Here is a 17,836-nt window from a genome sequence, read left to right on the forward strand (position 1 = left end):
TCCAACAGGCTGTAAGCAACTCTGGGGCAGGAATTATCACTTTTATTGGAGAAGCAACAGGGCAGAAAGGGAGAGGAAAGAGAGGGTGCAGGAGCAGTGTCCCTCAGACCAGGTCAGTGGAGCCCTGTGGTTGGTTATCAGGCTCTGATTCTGTATCAGGAACTGTTGGCCAAGTCAGTCACAGCAACTTGAGAAAGATCACAAGAGTCACTTTTGGGGTGTGTACAGCATCTAGATATGGTCTGAGTCATTCTGATGGTGGACTGACCAGGGACTGCTGATGTAAGTGATTCTGGCCCAGGTGTCTGCAAAGCATGGCTCACTAGCTGTCTAAAATGCTGTTTCCTTCCATATCCATGTACTCACTGACACTGACCACCCTGTCATGCGCAGGTACTGACCAAGGTGCTGAAGGGGCTCCTGGAACACTCCCTAGTAAGATTTTTTTTTTTTTTTTTTTTTTTTTTTGTGGGACCCTCGCTGGTGGCTGGGGGAATGAACCTGCGCTGCAAAGGCTGTGGGCAGCCTCGTAGCCCAGTGCTCAACCGCTGCGCCACCAGGGGAGGCCCTCCCTAGTAAGATTTTAAAGAAAAAAATAGTGCCACTTTTGACTCTTAACCTCATTCCAGGCAAGTGTATCTTGGTGAGTCCCTCTCCAAAATCCGGGTGCTGGTCTGGACCAAGTGTAAATTCAGTGAAAACAATCATCTTTTTCTGATTATGATGAAACTTAGGCAGCAGAGAGACGACAAAGTTTCATGTGCCAAGAACTTTGCCACAACCGTAAAAGGACATGTAGGAAGAAAGAAGATCCCTAATTCCCTGGAGAGATAAAATAAGAGATGCCTATTCTACATCCCTCCCCCCTTGACTACAGGGGCCCCGTAGACACAGGGACACACTGAGGGACATCCTGACAGAAGCAAGGGTCCTCATCAAGAATAACACCTGGGGGCCTCCCCGGTGGCGCAGCGGTTGAGCGCTGGGTTGCGAAGCTGCCTGCAGCCTCTGCAGCCGGTTCGATCCCCGGCTGCTCCCCGGCCACCGGAGGAGGGTCCCACATGGCGCGCAGACCTCTCCTGCCGCCCGCTGCTCCCCTCAGCAGTGTACTTCGGTCCTTCTGCCTGCTCTGCTCCCCACTCTGGCTCTGGTGAATTCTCTCACCCTCCCGCGCTTCTGACTGTACCCAGTGCATGTATAAACCAAACAAACAAACAAACAAATAAATAAATAAATAAATAAGGCATGCCTCTAGAAAATTAAAAAAAAAAAAAAAGAATAACACCTGGGGCCTCCCCTGGTGGCACAGCGGTTGAGCGCTGGGCTGTGAAGCTGCCCTCAGCCTCTGCAGTGCCAGTTTGATCCCCGGCTGCCAGCGAGGGTCCCAAAGGGCGCGTAGACCTCTCCTGCTGTGCCCACTGCTCCCCTTAGCAGTGTGTTTCATCAGTCTGCCTGTTCTGCTCCCCGCTCTGGCTCTGGTGAATTCTCTCACCCTCCCGCGCTTCTGACTAAACCCAGTGCTTATATAAATAAGTAAATAAATATTTAAAAAAAAATAACACCTGAAGCCCAAAGTTTGGCTTTGCACCCAAGCCTCAGAGCACCTGCCACATCTGTATTCTTTTCCCAGTAGTCATCCTCATGACTCAGAAGGGACTCCCTGATGGACAAGGAGTAGTTTTCCAACTCTCTAAGAGCAAAAGGGATTGATTTTTGCCTGAAGTCAACTGTGGTCCTATTTCTAGAGACCAATAGAAGCAAAGCATGGTCACTAAAGTGGCTAATGAAGAAACTAGCGGGGAAGCAGCATGGTGGGAGAAGGAGTACTAGCGAAAGTTCAATCTCTCAGTCTGCAGGTACAAGTTTGGTATTTTCAGTCTCTTATTTATTGAGCACTTGGTATGCGCCAGGTTAGGGAAAGTCCCAAGAGCACAAAGATGAATAGGGTGTAAGGCATGACTTTGAAGGCTTTGTAGGGTGGTCCAAGAAACTGAAGAAAATTTAAACTGAAAGCATAAACCATTGTATCCAAGGTCATGTGAGCAAAGTGCTGAAGAACCTCAGAGAAGGAAGTACCTGAGCATCGTTGGGTAGCAGAAAAATCAGCATGGAGGAAGTGTCTTTTTTTTTCTGCTGAGTTTGCAAGAATAGATCTTTATTGCAGGGGGGTAGGATGGATGCAGGGAGGGACTTTGAAGGTAGAGAGAACAGTGTGCAGAAGACTAGTTTTAGAAAATTTAAACTCACCAGTTATATAGGCTCTCAAAATCCACACAAATAAGAGCAGCCTTCAGGGCCTCCCTAGTGGCACAAGGAGTTAAGTCTCAGCACTGCGAAGCTATCCACAGCCACTGCAGCATGAGTTTAATCCCTGGCCAGGGAGCTGAACCACATGGCGCAGCAGACTTCCCCTGTCTCACCCGCGGCTCCGCTCAGCAGTGTATTTCAGTCAATCTGCCTGTTCTGCTCTCCACCCTTTCTCTGGTGAATCCTCACCCTCCTCCCCTGCACCTCTGGCCTGTACCCCAGTTCTTGTATGCATAAGTAAATAAATCCTTTTTTAAAAGATTTATTTATTTATTTATTTATTTATTTATTTATTTATTTATTTATTTATTTATTTATTTATACAAGCACTGGGTACAGTCAGAAGCACAGGAGGGTGAGAGAATTCACCAGAGCCAGAGCAGAGAGCAGATAGGCAGACTGACGAAGTACACTGCTGAGGGGAGCAGCGGGCGGCAGGAGAGGTCTGCGCACCATGTGGAACCCCCCTCCAGTGGCCGGGGAGCAGCCAGGGATCGAACTTGCACTGCAGAGGCTGCTGGCAGCTTCACAACCCAGCGCTCAACCGCTGCGCCACCGGGGAGGCCCCAATAAATAAATCCTTAAAAAAAAAAAAAAAGAGTAGCCTTCTGACTCCTTCAGTCCTGACCAAGGGCAGACATCCCAGTGGATGATGCAGGACACCACCTCGCCCAGACCAAGGCCTCATTTTCAAAGGCCTAATAGCTGTTAAACTAAGGGAATGACAGTGGACCTCTCTAAATACTAACCCCCAAAATATTTTGACTGTGGACAACACAGCCTCAGTTAATAAAACTTTTGTGTAATCCACATTAAAACAAACCAAACTCAAATCCCATATACTAGTATCAACCTTCAGATTCATTCTCTCAGACATAAAAGAAAATGTATGATCCACTGGCAGTGACCATGGGGGTGGACGAATTTGCACTGAACCAGAGATGATCTCTCTGCTAATGTCAAGAACCAGGGTTTCCCTACTTGTGAGGCTCATTGGCTTTAACTTTGCTGGGCTCTGTGCACGGTGGGTTTGTCACAACCCCTGACATTTAAGCTACCCAGATCTGGGTCCCAAGGCTGTCACTACTCAAAGTCACATAAAACTGACTTGTGACAGGGAGTGTGAGCTCAGAGAAACGTTTTCTGAGAAATGAAAATGCTGTCAGTTAAAGCTGAAGAGAGGACTGTCTGGACAAAGGGCCCTTCTTCCCCAGGCCATACCAGTAACACAGCCCTTCAGCTTCTCAGCCGGTGGCACCTTCTCCTCTGCCAGAAGGCAGCACAGGCAGTAGAGAATCTGGGCCACTTGGTTCACTTAAACCTGTTCAAATCCTGGTGCTGCCACTACTGGGTCTGGACCTTGCACAACTCACTTCATGCAGTCAAGCCTCCATGTCTTCATCTGCAAAATAGATATAGGCCTCGTGAGATTGTGAGACTGTGTGGGAAATAAGTAAAATAATGTAGACAAGATGCCAGTAGTCAGCTTCATTAGCAGGAACTTGCTAAAAGACAGTTGTTAGTTTTCCTTTTGTTTATAGAAACATTTGTGGTTAAGAAACACACTGACTCTCAATGCGGTTTAGCACCTACTTTGTTTTAGGTACTGTGCTGGTTGTTCGGGTACCTCATTTTTCTTTAATCTGAGGTTATACCCTTCAATACTTATTAGTACCCCCCATTAGGAGAAAATTTTAAGTTTAGAGACATTAAGTAACTTATCAAGGTCACAATGGGTGGGACATTGGATTGGGATTTCAGTTCTTTGCTCCAAAAACCCCAATCTGAGGTAACCAGGCTGTTTGATGGTGGTAGAAGAGGACACTGGAGGGGATGGCAGAAAGGGGGTTGAAGACGGAGTAAAGTGACCCATTCATTGGACTTCTACAGTAATTGCCCCCTACCCCGTATCCACAGGGGAGACAGTCCAAGACCCCCATAGGATGCCTGAAACCAGACAGCACTGAGGCCTGCAGTGAATGCTACAGATACCAGGTTTTCTCCTACACACATGTAACAGTGATAGTTTAGCTTACAAATCAGGCACAGCAGATTAACAACAACTAATAAGAGAACAAGTACACTATAATAGTTACATGAATGTGGTCTCTAAATATCCTACTGCACATAGTATTTTTAGACTGTAGATGCCAGCAAGTAACTGAAACCATGGATAGGGGGGATTACTGTATTCCAGTTCACCAAAGCTCTTTCCAAGTTTTAGAGCTTACAGTCAGAATACACTACAGCAATTGCTGAGTCTCAGCCTTCCTTGCATTTTGTTAGAAAGATCCACATTGTAAATTTAGCAGTGATCTAGATCCTGGGGGACAGAGCAGCTTCACACCTCTTAGGAAGAACCAATGTTGCCTGTTCAATGCAATAGTGTAAGAACTCTGCTTGGTTGCAAACGGTAAAAGATTTTCCATTTAAAAGCAGCCCAGTTCAGCCTAAAAATCAATCACTCCATGTCTAGAAATCATCTGTGGAGACAGGCCCTGATCCTCCTAGATGCTGAGAAGACAGGAGCACACCTAAATTAAGGGAGCTTGGGGGCTATTCAGATCCAATTCAGACATCTATTAGCTATGTGATCTTGGGTAGATGCAACATCTCAGCTTCATCGATAAAAAGGGGGATAAGCCTGTGAGGAGTAACTGATCTAATGAGCATCAGTGGCTGAAGATGGTACTGGAATGCTCAGCAGGAGTTGTCAAAACAAACGCTGTCGTAGCATCTTCACAAGGCCGAGTACCTTCAAGTTCTGGATGACAGATCGGGATTTAACTACACCTAGAGCACGATATGTGGGCATGTTTGTTCCCCAACAGGAGTGGGGAAGGGAAGGCAGAAGCCCTCACAGATGTCAACTTATCTTCCTCCCATTTTCTCCCTCCATCTCTTCATCACAGCAATCCTCCTATAACTTGTATAGTAAAACAAGGTCTGGTGTCATTACCTTATTGACATACCATGTGCTCTGTCTGGTATTCTAGAGCCAGGGCCTAAGGAAAATTTATTTTCTGATTGCTTCTTTCTCTTTCCATTTTCTTTCCCAGAGTAGACTTACCAGTCAAATAACTAGAAAACTCATTTAGGGGGACAAGAGATGGGAAACTTCGAAGGTCTGCATGTCTGCATTGATGTCTGGTTTGAGGCTCAATGTGTCCTTAAGGTTAGGAAGGACCAAGTCTTTTAGTGTCACTTCGCAGCAGCCGTAGCCTTGTGTTCAGATAGTAAAATTACTGAGAAACTGCTTCTTTCCCTACCTGGTATCTTCTTAAAAGTCAAAAACACAGGAATGATTAGTCCTGGGAAAGCAGGTATGACTAAAGATCTTTCAATTCTTTCCTAAACCACCTAAAAATAACAGCAATCATATACCTGATGGTAAAGGAAATCAAGGTAGGGAAATTTAAAAAGTGTTACTTATTATATATTATTATTATTATTTAGTTTAGTCTGATGTTATTTTTCCAGGATACCATCAATCCTGATTTTACACATAATAAAGCATTCAGGGCCTCCCCTGGTGGTGCAGCGGTTGAGCACTGGGCTGCGAAGCTGGCCACAGCCTCTGCAGGGCCGGTTTGATTCCCGGCTGCCGGCAAGGGTCCCACATGGCGTGCAGACCTCTCCTATCTCACCCGCTGCTCCCCTCAGCAGTGTATTTCTTCCATCTGCTGTTCTGTTTCCCTCTCTGGCTCTGGTGAATCCTCCCGCGCTTCTGACTGTACCCAGTGCTTGTATAAATAAATAAATCTTAAAAAAAGAAAAATCTTAAAAAAAAAATTAAAGCATTCATACACAGATTACTTCGAGAGCTTAAGACAGCAATTACGGAAGTCTCAAGCTGTCCACTAAACCCATGAGAAAGTGTTTTCTGGTGTAGCTGCCTATACACACATACACACAATTCCAGAGGAAGAAATGCGTGCTATAATTAAGGGTGAAAGCACTGTGGTATTCTTCCCTGGAATCGGTTCCTGCACTAGCAGAATAAATTAGTACTCCCACCCTGTAAGTTCACTGTTTACCTTCCCCCGCTGTTTGTCCAGATACGTACACACCATTACAGAAGCAGACAGGCAAAGCTGGTCAAGTTTAATGATTCCATGGTTTATGTTGTTATCATTTGAATACTTCACTTCTGTTCCAGAAGTCTGCTCCCTGCTTTAAGATAGTCCAAGTCACCCAGTATCCCAATCAGAACATTTAATCAAAGTCTTCTGTACCCCAAGCCCTCACAAAACAGATCTCTATGATAAAATAACAAAAAATAAATGTTAGTCCAGTGAGTGGCAAAGCATTGATCTTTTAGGCCCAAAGATCCCTAAAAGCAGGAAAAATGAAAGAAAAGGGGGACTGATGGATTCCACCTGATTTTTCTGGCCCTTCCTTTCCAGACTGGCTGGATAAGAAGCCTCCTTGTCCTAAGTGCAAAATGAATCCACTTATGTAAGACCAAATATAAGAAACTCCCAGGAAGGAGGAACAATGTGGTGGGGAGAAGAGGACGGTGGCCTGAAACTCCCTAAAGGAATGACCTCCCTAAGGGAACAGGCAAAATTCCCCAGTGAGAGTAACCATGAACACTAGCTGCAGGAACATGGAGATTTAGCCAAAATGCCATGGGGCTGAAAGAAGTGCAGCCCAGCCTCAGCTGAACTTGCACTACTTTCCCGGGAGGGTCATGGCAATCTTCTGAAATCCTCTGCAATAAATCTCCCTCCTCTTCCTTGTGCCTACAAAGGCAGAAACAATGGGGGCAAATCTCTGCGTCAATACCTCATCTCCAGGCAGGATCACAGCTTCCTGACTGGACACCCCCACACACACCCCCCATGAGGAGCTAGCATTTTCTTAATGGTAATTCAACACTGAGGGAGCGCAAACCGTTATTTACTCACGCTCTCAGGCCAACTTTAGGCAGGCAGTTTAAGGCAGGGTTAAGTGCAAGGGTTCTACTATAATCTAGGCCTAAAGCAGGTCACTCAGGAAACCCCTAAGATCAAGCTGGCAGATGGGGTCCTTGCCAGGCTATAAGCGGTGTATTTTGTGTGACTGGTAAGTCACCCCCAGGACCTCACCAGACACACATTCCCGGTTCCAGGATCAACTCATTATTCTTTGGCCCTTTTGACTAGCAAACAATCCTGTCACTAATTCACACTTCCTGGTTCCCCAGAGAATTGGGGCAGCAGTGGACCAGACTTGGGCTGTGATGCAACAGAATCAACAGCCAGTCCGTGCACGTGTGGACAAAGTAACTGAACTCCCCTGGGAGTCACATTTACTCCTAGCTTTGCACCAGGAGCATAGCATTAAAACAAAAAACCTAATTTTAAAAGATTCTCACATTCTCCCAATAACCTCACATAACCTTTCTTCCAAGGCCCCTCACTCACAAACACCCGAAGATACTGTCCCAACAGTTCAAGTAGCTCTAGGGCCCAAGAATAAAGTGGCATTAATGGCATTTGGCAGAAAATCCCATCCCACACTGAAGATGCCTCCCAGTTCACCACAGTGAAGAAATAAACGCTAGAGTAAGAGAAGAGGCAGCAGAAACCAGAGTCTGTCCCTTCCCACATAAGAGGCACAGAAATTTCAACAGTTAGTGAAAATGGCATCATCTCTTGCCAGAAGGCCACCAGCCACCACTGGCTGGGAGCCGCATTATTACTTGTTTCTCCTCCGGACTGAAGTGCAAGATAGTCAGGATGGCAGTGAGCGTCTGCTGGCGGCCCAGGGTGTCAGGCAAGGTCAGGAAGCGATAGATGATGTTTTTGAGGTACTCCAGGTTGGCCCCCTCCCTGTTCTGGTCCCTGATGTTCTTTTCAATGTGGCTCTGCAGGGCCCCAACCTCTTCTCGATGCTGCTCACCCTGCTCCAGCAGCCGATCCTGCAACTGATGCACCTCAACCTCCAGCCTGTGCTTCTGCTTCCTCAGCGATGTGATCTCCACCTCCTTGCGGGCCAACTGCTCTGCGTAGAGGAAGAAAGTGGGCTCATTGGCCGCAGCAAGCTGCAGAGCTTGGGTCAGGCTGTCTGGGGAAGATACGTCAGTCGGGTCCCCAGGACCGCTGCCACCCACAGGGCTCCTGCGGCCTGGCAACACGGATGACAAGGCCACAGAACGCAGCTGCTCCAGCTCCAAGTCCTTCTCAGCCAGCACAGCCAGTGCCCGGTCCCTCTGCTTGTGCAGCTCCTCCTCCAGCTTCAGCGTGCGGTCCCTGAAGTCCAGCTGGTTCCTCTCCAGCTCCTGCCGGTGGAGCTGCTGCAGCCGGGCCAGCTCCTGCTTCCAGTCTTCGGCCTCCTGCTGGTGCTGCCGCTCCAGCTCCTCGCAGGACAGCCGCAGGGAGATGTACTTCTCCTTCAGCTCTGCGAGCTGTTCCTGCGTGTCCTCCAGCTCCTTGGCCAGATTGCTATCTTTGGTGTTCTTGTTCTTAAGGACAACCTGGGCCCTTGTCTTGTACCTCTCAAACTCCTCCTTCAGCTGTTTCAGCTCCTGTTGGTAGTAGAGCGCAGTAGCCTTCTCGCCATCAGCAGCCTCTGAGCTGGGCACATTCTCCAGGTCGCAGAGCTTCTCCACATCCAGGGTCACCTGGCTTTTCCTGGCTGCGACCTGCAACAGCCTCTTCAGCTTCTCCATCTTATCCTTTAGAACATTGATGTCTAGATTGGACTCCTCCCCGTGGCTGTCTAGCGGAGACCGGCTTGAGGCTGCGAGAGCCAGTGTCTTGTTCTCCAGGTCCAGCTGCAGAATGCGCTCCTTCAGCTTCTGGATGGTCAGTTGGTCCTTCTGCTTGGCTTTCTCATAGGTGCCCAGCAGTTCTGACACTTCAGATATTTGATTCTCCAGGGCCGCCACCCTCTGCTCTTCCACCTGAGATTGCTGGCGCAGTTGATCCTCGGCAAGGGCTGTCTGTAAAATAAGGGAAATACATCCAGAGAAGTCACAGAGCCCTAAAGCAAACTTTGAGAAAGTAAAAGAATGAGATGTTTATAGGTTTGGGTTAGCCTAGCAAGAATGGACACTGGGGATTTTTCTGTTGATTCAGGAGCAAACTAAAAGTTCCTGTAGCCTGCTAAGGTTCTGCTCCAGGACACATATTATACCAAGTAATATCAAGCAACTTTGTGGTTCTGCTATTCGTGCTTTACTTTTTCCACTTTCTCCTACCATACACTGAGCTCACGTATCAAGAGTGTTACCTTTTTTATCATGTGCTTCCCCAAATCCTATTAGGAAATCATACTACATTCTTTACCTCTTCTAACATTCCTGGAAATTCAAAACTGACTTGAGTCTCTTGCCACACTCAAAGGAGACACTGTAAAATAGCATACCTTTGACTGAAAGCAATTAGAAGAGACATTTGTTTTTGTTTTTGTTTTTTAAGATTTATTTATTTATGCATACAGGAGCTGGGATACAGGCCAGAGGTGTGGGGGGTGAGAGGATTCACCAAAGACAGAGTGGGGAACAGAATAGGCAGAGTGACTGAAATACACTGCTGAGGGGAGCAGCGGGCGAGTCAGGAGAGGTCTGCTGCGCCATGTGGGCAGCTCCCTATCTGGCCGGGGATCAAAATTGTGCTGCATGGCTGCCAACAGCTTCATAGGCTGCGTCTTAACCCCTTGCACCATCAGGGAGGCCCCCAGAAGAGACATTTCTTGTGAGAAAATAACCTTTGGCCCCTTCAGCCACCCTGCCTATAGGCATACATATCTACCTATATATAGACATATACCTAAAAGAATATATACTACCTGGGGAAAAAAAAATACACGTACAAACTCACTGCACAGCTGCCACTACATTGCTCTCAAAAGCACAACAGATCAGATCCCAACACCCAGAAGCCAGAGTTACCTGGCAGCCACCTAGCCTACACCCTGAAAATCCACATCCTGTTGGAAACACACTCTGTGGATCCCGTCAACACTGCACAAAACAGGATTTCCCAGGACTCATGAGTGGAACTTTTTGAACCATATCAAAAATGACAGTACAGTCACTTAGCTCTAGCTACCAAAGGAGAAAAAACCCTAATATATTTCCCACTTTAGGCTAAATGACTGATGTCTGAAGGAGATGAAGACAATTACCTTCCTCATTTCCTGCTGCAACTGAGCCTGGAAATGGCTCTTAAGGCAGGCGGCCTCCTCCTGAAGCTCCTGCAGTCGGGGGTCTGGCCGATTCTTCTCATCTCGAAGAGTTTGTAGCTCACCTTTCAGCTCCTCCACCTCTCGAGTCAGCTGCTTGGTCTGCAGTTCAAACCCTTCCATCTGATCGGCTGCAAATGTCCGCCCTGCCAGGGTCTCTCGGGTCTCTTCTAACCGAAGCTCCAAGTCCTGACGCTGGGTCCTTTCCTCCTGCAGCAGTTTCTGGAGCTCACGCAGCATCAAGGCATGGTCACTCTGCTCTTGGGCCCGATCATGCTGTTGTGTGATAAGACGGGCTTTGGTTTCTGCTATCTGCTCCTGCAGTCCCTTCAATTCTCCCTCCAGACGGCTCCTCTCCTCCTCTGCCTTTTTACTAGCATCCTCTAAGTCCTGTTTCATCTTCTTCTTGTCAGCCAGGTAAGAAGCCTCCATGCGAGACTTCTCCTGGGTGACTGTAGCCAAAGAGCTGGTCAAAGTAGCCAACTGAGTCTTCAGCTGGTGAAGTCGTTTATCTACCTCCCCACCCCCAGGTAGCCCATCCCCACTGCTACTGCTAACACCACTCTCCGACCCGCTGGCCTCTTCAGACTTTGGAGGTGGTGGTCCACGGGCCAGTCTGTCATCTTCTAACCCAAACTCACCCTTGGTGCTGGTGAGACTGGCAGCAGTATCCAAGCTGGTGGCGGTCCCGGTGCTATCCTCGCTGTGAGTGGAGCACCGGTCGTCCACGGAGTCAGGAAAGGAGAGACCTGGAGGCTGGACACCTGCAAGGCCCAAATCCGCCTCGTGGGATACTGACAGCACCTTGATGCTGGCCTCGAGAGCCTCTTTCTCTTTCAACAGGCTTTTATAGGCACGGACCACATCCTTGAGACGTGCCTGGTACTGGAGGAGCTGTTTCTTCTGAGTCTCTATGGTCTCCAGCAGGTCCTTCTTGCTCGGGCCGCCTCCGAAACTCATCCCAAACTTCTCCATAGGGATTCAGAACCGGGTGCTCCACGTCAGCGTTCGGGAAGCCCTGAAGAGGGTGGAAAAGACGCTGGCGGGGTCTGTAAACCAAGGGGAGAGAGCTGGCCTACCGCACACCAGCACTTGGCAGCTGGCGGAGGCCGGATGCGCGGCGCCCGGGGAGCCGGGCAGAAGCACCCCCAAGGTCCCAGGCCCCGACAGGAGGAGGCGGGGTCCTGTACTGAAGGCGGGGCGGCCCGGCCCCGGGGGAATGCACTGCCGGGGGCTCGCAGGGACTAGCCCAGAAGGCGCTCTGCTGTCCGTGCTCACCCAGGCCACAGCAGGCCCGGCCCGGCTCCTGGGCCCACGGTCCGCCAAGGGTTTAATGTAAGCTCAGGTCCATTACGACTTCCTAACTACAGCAGCCAACCAGCAACGACGCTTCCGGGTCCGCTGGAAGTGACGTCAGCACCGCGCCAAGGGTCCGCCCCCTGCCGCCCCCCCCCCCACCGTGGGCCGGGGTTGGGGGGGGCGGAGCCCCTTCAGCTCCAGGGTAGCCCGGTGCGGGGATCCGCGCCCAGCATGGCTTCCAGCCGACGCCTCTTTGGAAGAGTCGAGCAAGCAAAGTCAAGGACACGGGGCTAAGGTTTGGGTGAGGGCGCCTGAGCTCTCCTTCGACCTACGGTCAGCGAGCGATGACGTGTCCTGAGTCCTCACCAAACACCCCGTGAGCGACGCCTTTGACTGCTCAGTCCTTTTGTCCCTACAGAGCAACCATTAAGAGTCCCATTTAGCCCACGAAAAAACTGCAGCACTTCCTAGGGCAGTGTTGGGAACCTAGTAGACATATAGTAAAATAATTAGCACTCATTCTGAGCTCTGCTGAATCGATTAAATTCATAGAGAGGGCGCCTTGTATTCAAGCTGTCCGTTGCAAGTGCCAGCCACATTCCAGGAGCTTCTCAGGCGTTGTGCTCTTTAGACTTTACAGTAATTCTGTTTGGTGGGTGTTATTAGCACAGTTTTTCACAGGTATGGAAGAGAAGGCATGTAGAGATTAATTAGAAATCCTGTCCAGGTCAGTCCTACTTTGAACATACCAAGTACTGTTCCAGGGACCGTAAAGAGAAGGTCCTGCCCTCAAGGAGCTCACTTCTCGTGAGGAACCAGACATACAAACACACGTCGTACTAGCATGCCAGTATGTCTTGAGTACACCCAAAGTGATGTGGAAGTTAAGAGGAGGGAGGCTTGTTTAGTGAAGGCAGAAAAGGCTCTCAGGAAAAATACACTGGAATTTGCAGGATTGAGTAGTGATTGCCTATCTAACTAGAAATAAAGGAAACATGCATTTTAGGCCAGAGAGAAAAGGACTCCTGGGGTTTTAAGAAAGCCTGACTCACCCAGGAAACATTAAGAATCATCTCAAGGTAGTAGTTTAATCTATGTGAAGGAGGTGGTAACAGATGAGAGTGGCACAGTAAGTGAAGACCCAAATCAAGGCATTTAGATTTTATCTGATATGACACTAAGGATTTTAATCTCAAAAGCGGTACCATTAACATTTTCATGAAAGGGTCAGAAGATCCCTAGGGTCAGTAGACACAGGAGGTTGTTAATCAAGGGAAGAAGAGGTAGTGAAATAGGGCAGTGGCAACAGGGATGGACAGAGCTAAAGACCTGGTCTGACTTGGTGACCACTGCTTGTGTTATTATACACATTTAAGTCTACTTTTCAGCCTAGTAATAGAATTCTGAGGAATGTGAGTTTATGACTGGAGAGTAAAGGAATGCCATGCACTCAGTCATGCCTGGTGCCCCAAGTCTTTATAGAATTTTGCAGGTCAGATGTATTATCTTCTCAATCTTTGCTATAACTTCAAGTGATAGTGAGGGCAGATATGAATCATCTTTTACAAATGAAAAAATGACAAGTTGTGAGGATTATTGAAGGCAAACCTTCAAAAAAGAAAAAAGAACTGATACTCGGAACAAAGGCACATAGTGGTACTCAGTAAATATCCGTTGAATGAAACAATGAATGGATGATTCCCAGCTAACCTCACCATGTCCAGTCCATAAGCAACTGAATTCCCACTAAGAATCCTTAATAGGCAGAACACCAGCCCTTGCTCCACTGAGTAAACCAGTCAATCCACTTTAACCCAGCAAGCATTTGCTAAACATAATGGACCCTGTCTCTACCACAGAAGAAATTTATTTTTTTTTTCTTTTCTGGCTACAGGTTTATTTAACACAAAACAATTTCCAACTTTACTGAGGTGGCTGACCACGTCCACGACCAAATCCTCCTCTAAACTGGAATTCAGTAGCTGACCCAGCCCCAGCCTCGGCTTTTTTATCCGCACCAGGGGGCACAGCGCTCAGTCTGTAGGTGTCTCTGTCAGCTTCCCCTCGATTTAGTCTTGCAGGCCGCTCACCCTCCAGACCATTTATCCAGGGGGCTGTGATTTGGGATGTACTTGATCCCACAGGAATCTAGAATAAGACACTTTTCAGCTACCATGTGTCCAATTGCAGTAAACTTGGTGAAGCCTTACTTCTTGGAAATATGGATTTCCTGGTGGCTAGGGAACTTGAACTTGAACTTGGCTTTACCTAGCACTTCAATGACATGCTCCTTGCTCTGCAGCTTGGTATGGATGGACATGATGACTTGGCCAATGTAGACCCTGGCCACTTTGGGAACCTGGGGCTTCCCAAAGCCTATCTGTCTGGAGCTTAACATTGGGGACAGGAAGAAGGCAGACATGAAGGACCCCTAAAAAGGATTGTCTCCAAGGTCCCTTAGAGCAACCCATACAAGGAACAGGCCGCATACACTACCAAGGAATCTGCTGTTTGCAGCCATTGCACACCGGGCCCCATGGGAAGAGGAGCACGGTCGGCTTAATTGGCTGCAGGCACAGAAGAAATTTAAATTTCTATTTTACTATAACCCCTCAGATTACTTGGGTCTTGGGCAGCAAATGTCTCACAAAATCCTCAGTAGCTGTGTATTAATAATCCAAGTTTCCAGATCTGTGGCAAAGTGAGAAAGGAGCTTCAGAAAGTCTGCTTGGGTCAACTGAAAGGCATCGCTTCCAGGGCCATTGAAGAGAAGAAGGAGTTCTCCAGTCTGCAGGAGTAGGGTGTCTGACCACGAAGGCCAGAGATGGTCATCTTTTGATTGGGGAGGGGGGGCCTATGAAGCAGCTTTTTAAGGAACCTCGAAGGCCAGCTAGCACTTGGGCTTCTCCCACCTCTTGCATTCTCTTGAGATACTAGGTCACTGAAACACCTAATAGGAGCAAAGTCCCTTGCTGGGAGTTGAGAGTGCAAAAGGAAGATCTAAGACACTTGCACAGAGCATCCCCTCCCCCAGGGGCGTCGTGCACACAGTCGACACTGCTAGTTACGAAACCTTAAACCGGAGCCCAGAGTGAGCTGGACGCAACAAACCAAAGAACGCAACCTCTGAAGAAGGGGGTGCAGGAAGCCATTGTGGAGCATTGAACGCTTTCCTCAACCCCGCTCGGGCTGCCGGCTCAACAGCCAAACATCGGGCAGAAACACTAAAAACCCGGAGACCCAGATCCTTTCCCCCTTTGCAAGCGGGCGCGGGCCCCACCAGCCCGCCTGGGACGCTCGCTGGACTTGGGTTTCCCCCGGAGCCGGAGCCGGGGGGCGGGGCCGGGGCGGGGCCGGCCGGGGGCGGGGCCGCTGGGGGCGGGGCCGGGGCGGGGCCGCGTGACGTAGGGCGGGCCCGGACGCGCGGAGGCGGCGGCGACAGCGCCTCCCCCTCCTCCTCCCGCTGCTGCGCCCCATCCCCCCGCGGCCGGTCGGTTCCTGCCCGCACCCTGCGCCCGCGCCCGCGCCCCCGCCCCCGGGCCCCGCCATGGGCCTCACGGTGTCCGCGCTCTTCTCGCGGATCTTCGGCAAGAAGCAGATGCGGATCCTCATGGGTGAGGCAGATCGGGCGCGGCCGGGACGGGGCGCCGGCCCCCGCAGCCCCCCGCAGCCCCCCGCAGCCCCGCGCCCCGCGGCCGGCGCCGGTCCCCGCGCCCCCCTTCCCCGCCGCACCCCGCCTCGCCCCCGCGGCCGCGGCTCGGGGCGGCCCGGGCTGCAGAGCCGCCCCCGGGCCCGAGAGCCGGGGCTGCGGGCCTGGGCGGGGTGCAGCCCGCGGGGGAGAGGGAGGATTCCGCCCTTGGAGGCGACTTTTTAGGGCGCGCGGCCCTCGCGGCCCCTCGCCCCGGGCCTCCACGGCCTCGCCCGCGGGGGGCAGCCGGCTCCCCGGCCGCACCGCCCTCGAGGCCCGGAGGTGGAGCCCCGCGCACACCTGGAGGCGCCGGGCGCTGCGCCCGCATCGCGGCGGCGCCCGGGCCTGTCCCCCGCGCTGGGCTCTAGGGGGCTCCCGCGCGCCCGCCCGCAGCCCTGACCCCTCTCCGTTGCAGTCGGCTTGGACGCGGCCGGCAAGACCACGATCCTGTACAAATTGAAGTTAGGGGAGATCGTCACCACCATCCCCACCATAGGTGAGTGCGGGACGAGCCCGGGAGGCGCCGGCGGGCCTGGGCGTCGGCACCGGGTTCTGCCCGGAGCGGGCGCCGACCCGACACCAGATCCAGCCACTTGAGAAGCGGGTCACTGGATCCCCGCGCGGCCGGCCCCGAGCTGTGCTGTCCGAGGGCCTGGACACTGGCCTTCCCGGTGTGGGTCCCTAAGGAGGCCCAGGAGTTTCAGTGACTTCCTTCCTTTCAGGACTTTTTCCTCCTATTTTTTCCAATTATCTGCAGGCTTCAACGTGGAAACAGTGGAATACAAGAACATCTGTTTCACAGTCTGGGACGTGGGAGGCCAGGACAAGATTCGCCCACTGTGGCGGCACTACTTCCAGAACACTCAGGTAGAGAGGAGATGGGGGGCTCCCCACACCCAGGAGAGGTGGCTTTAGGGATGCGGAGGATTAGGAAGAGATGTTAGGCTTGCTTGGGTTCCAAGACCTGGAAAAAAATACCCCCTTCTACTCCCTACCCTTTTATAGACTAGCTTTGCTCTTCAGGTTGACCTTGGTCATCTGAGGCTTAGCCACCTTAGACTTTAAAAGCAAAGCCCTGGCTCCTCACTGCCTGGTTAGTTCCCATCACTTGTCTTTCCTGTTTTGTTGCCTGTCTTTTAAGGAGTCTGCTTGCCTGAGGACAGGGGCTGTACTCCTTTGCAGAGTGTCTCCAGTTTCTGCCCAGGACATCACAGAGCCTTAGTGGAAGTTTGCTAGAGGACAAGGGTTTAGACACAATGAAAGCGTGGGAGAAGAAAAGAGAGGCAGACAGGGTATGTCCGAAGCAAGAGTGATTGTCCGCCCTCCCTTCTCCTCTACCTCTCAGGGCCTCATCTTTGTGGTGGACAGTAATGACCGGGAGCGGGTCCAGGAATCTGCTGATGAACTCCAGAAGATGGTGAGCACCCAGAACCCTGGGAACTGAACCCTTAGTTTGGGAGAGACCTCTGTGCTGGTGGGGAATGGTCCACAGATTTTGAAGGCAGAGAAATGTGTTTCTCTTTGTGGACACAGATACAGTTGTATCTCATCCCATTTTGAATTTGGATCAAGTTAAATAGTATAAATTGACTTTTTCCTTGAGTTATTCCGCCTCTACATTTGAGTCTGAGAAATGGGTGGGGAGAAGGGAAATGATATGTGGTGCAGATATCCTCTTACATTTTTGGTATTTCTTTAGCACCTTTGTCATTTGACTACATACTCAAATTTGAAACACACCCTTTCTGGACATAAGGCCTAGATGGTCTCAAGCTTATTTATGACTCTGTGTCTTGTGTTTAGCAGTAGACTACACACTAATATATTTTTTACACAAGTAAACTCAAAGGTAGAAAAGGGGGCTCCCCATACCCAGCAAGGAGGAGGAAGCCTAGGGAACCCCTGGGAGCACAAATTCTACTCCCTTCACCTCTTTCAGCTGCAGGAGGACGAGCTGCGGGATGCGGTGCTGCTGGTGTTTGCCAACAAGCAGGACATGCCCAACGCCATGCCTGTGAGCGAGCTGACGGACAAGCTGGGGCTGCAGCACTTACGCAGCCGCACGGTGCGAGTCCTTCCTCTCCCAAGAGAGCCATAAGCTGGGGCAGGAAGTAAGAGCCCCCACTTTCTTCCCTGCTACTGACCTCTTTCCTTCTCCCCACAGTGGTACGTCCAGGCCACCTGTGCTACCCAAGGCACAGGCCTGTACGATGGGTTGGACTGGCTGTCCCACGAGCTGTCGAAGCGCTAACCAACCAGGGGCCGGCCCCTGCTGCCCGGAAGCTCCCGCGTGCATCCCAGGGAGGACCAGACTCCCGGACTCCTCAGGCAGTGCCCCTCCCTCTCACACCTCTTCCCACACACGGGCCT

The 17,836-nt window shown here is 50.6% G+C and overlaps 2 protein-coding genes across 2 annotated transcripts; one reads left to right on the forward strand and one right to left on the reverse strand.

Annotated features, from left to right (window-relative positions):
- Nucleotides 1-7,939: 7,939 nt before the first annotated feature.
- Nucleotides 7,940-11,454, reverse strand: GCC1 (GRIP and coiled-coil domain containing 1; the record flags this gene model as incomplete). Its single annotated transcript, XM_084230952.1, has 2 exons — nucleotides 7,940-9,235; nucleotides 10,423-11,454. The coding sequence occupies 2 exons, from the start codon at nucleotides 11,452-11,454 to the stop codon at nucleotides 7,940-7,942; spliced, it is 2,328 nt and encodes a 775-aa protein (XP_084087078.1).
- Nucleotides 11,455-15,325: 3,871 nt separating this feature from the next.
- Nucleotides 15,326-17,836, forward strand: ARF5 (ARF GTPase 5; the record flags this gene model as incomplete). The annotated part of the gene is made up of 6 exons (XM_084229495.1): nucleotides 15,326-15,392; nucleotides 15,882-15,962; nucleotides 16,224-16,333; nucleotides 16,812-16,883; nucleotides 17,406-17,531; nucleotides 17,631-17,836. 6 exons carry the CDS (start codon nucleotides 15,326-15,328, stop codon nucleotides 17,715-17,717), a joined length of 543 nt encoding a protein of 180 aa, XP_084085621.1. The 3' UTR covers nucleotides 17,718-17,836.

This window comes from Talpa europaea (genome assembly GCF_964194135.1).
Source record: "Talpa europaea genome assembly, chromosome: 3".
Lineage (NCBI taxonomy): Eukaryota > Metazoa > Chordata > Mammalia > Eulipotyphla > Talpidae > Talpa > Talpa europaea.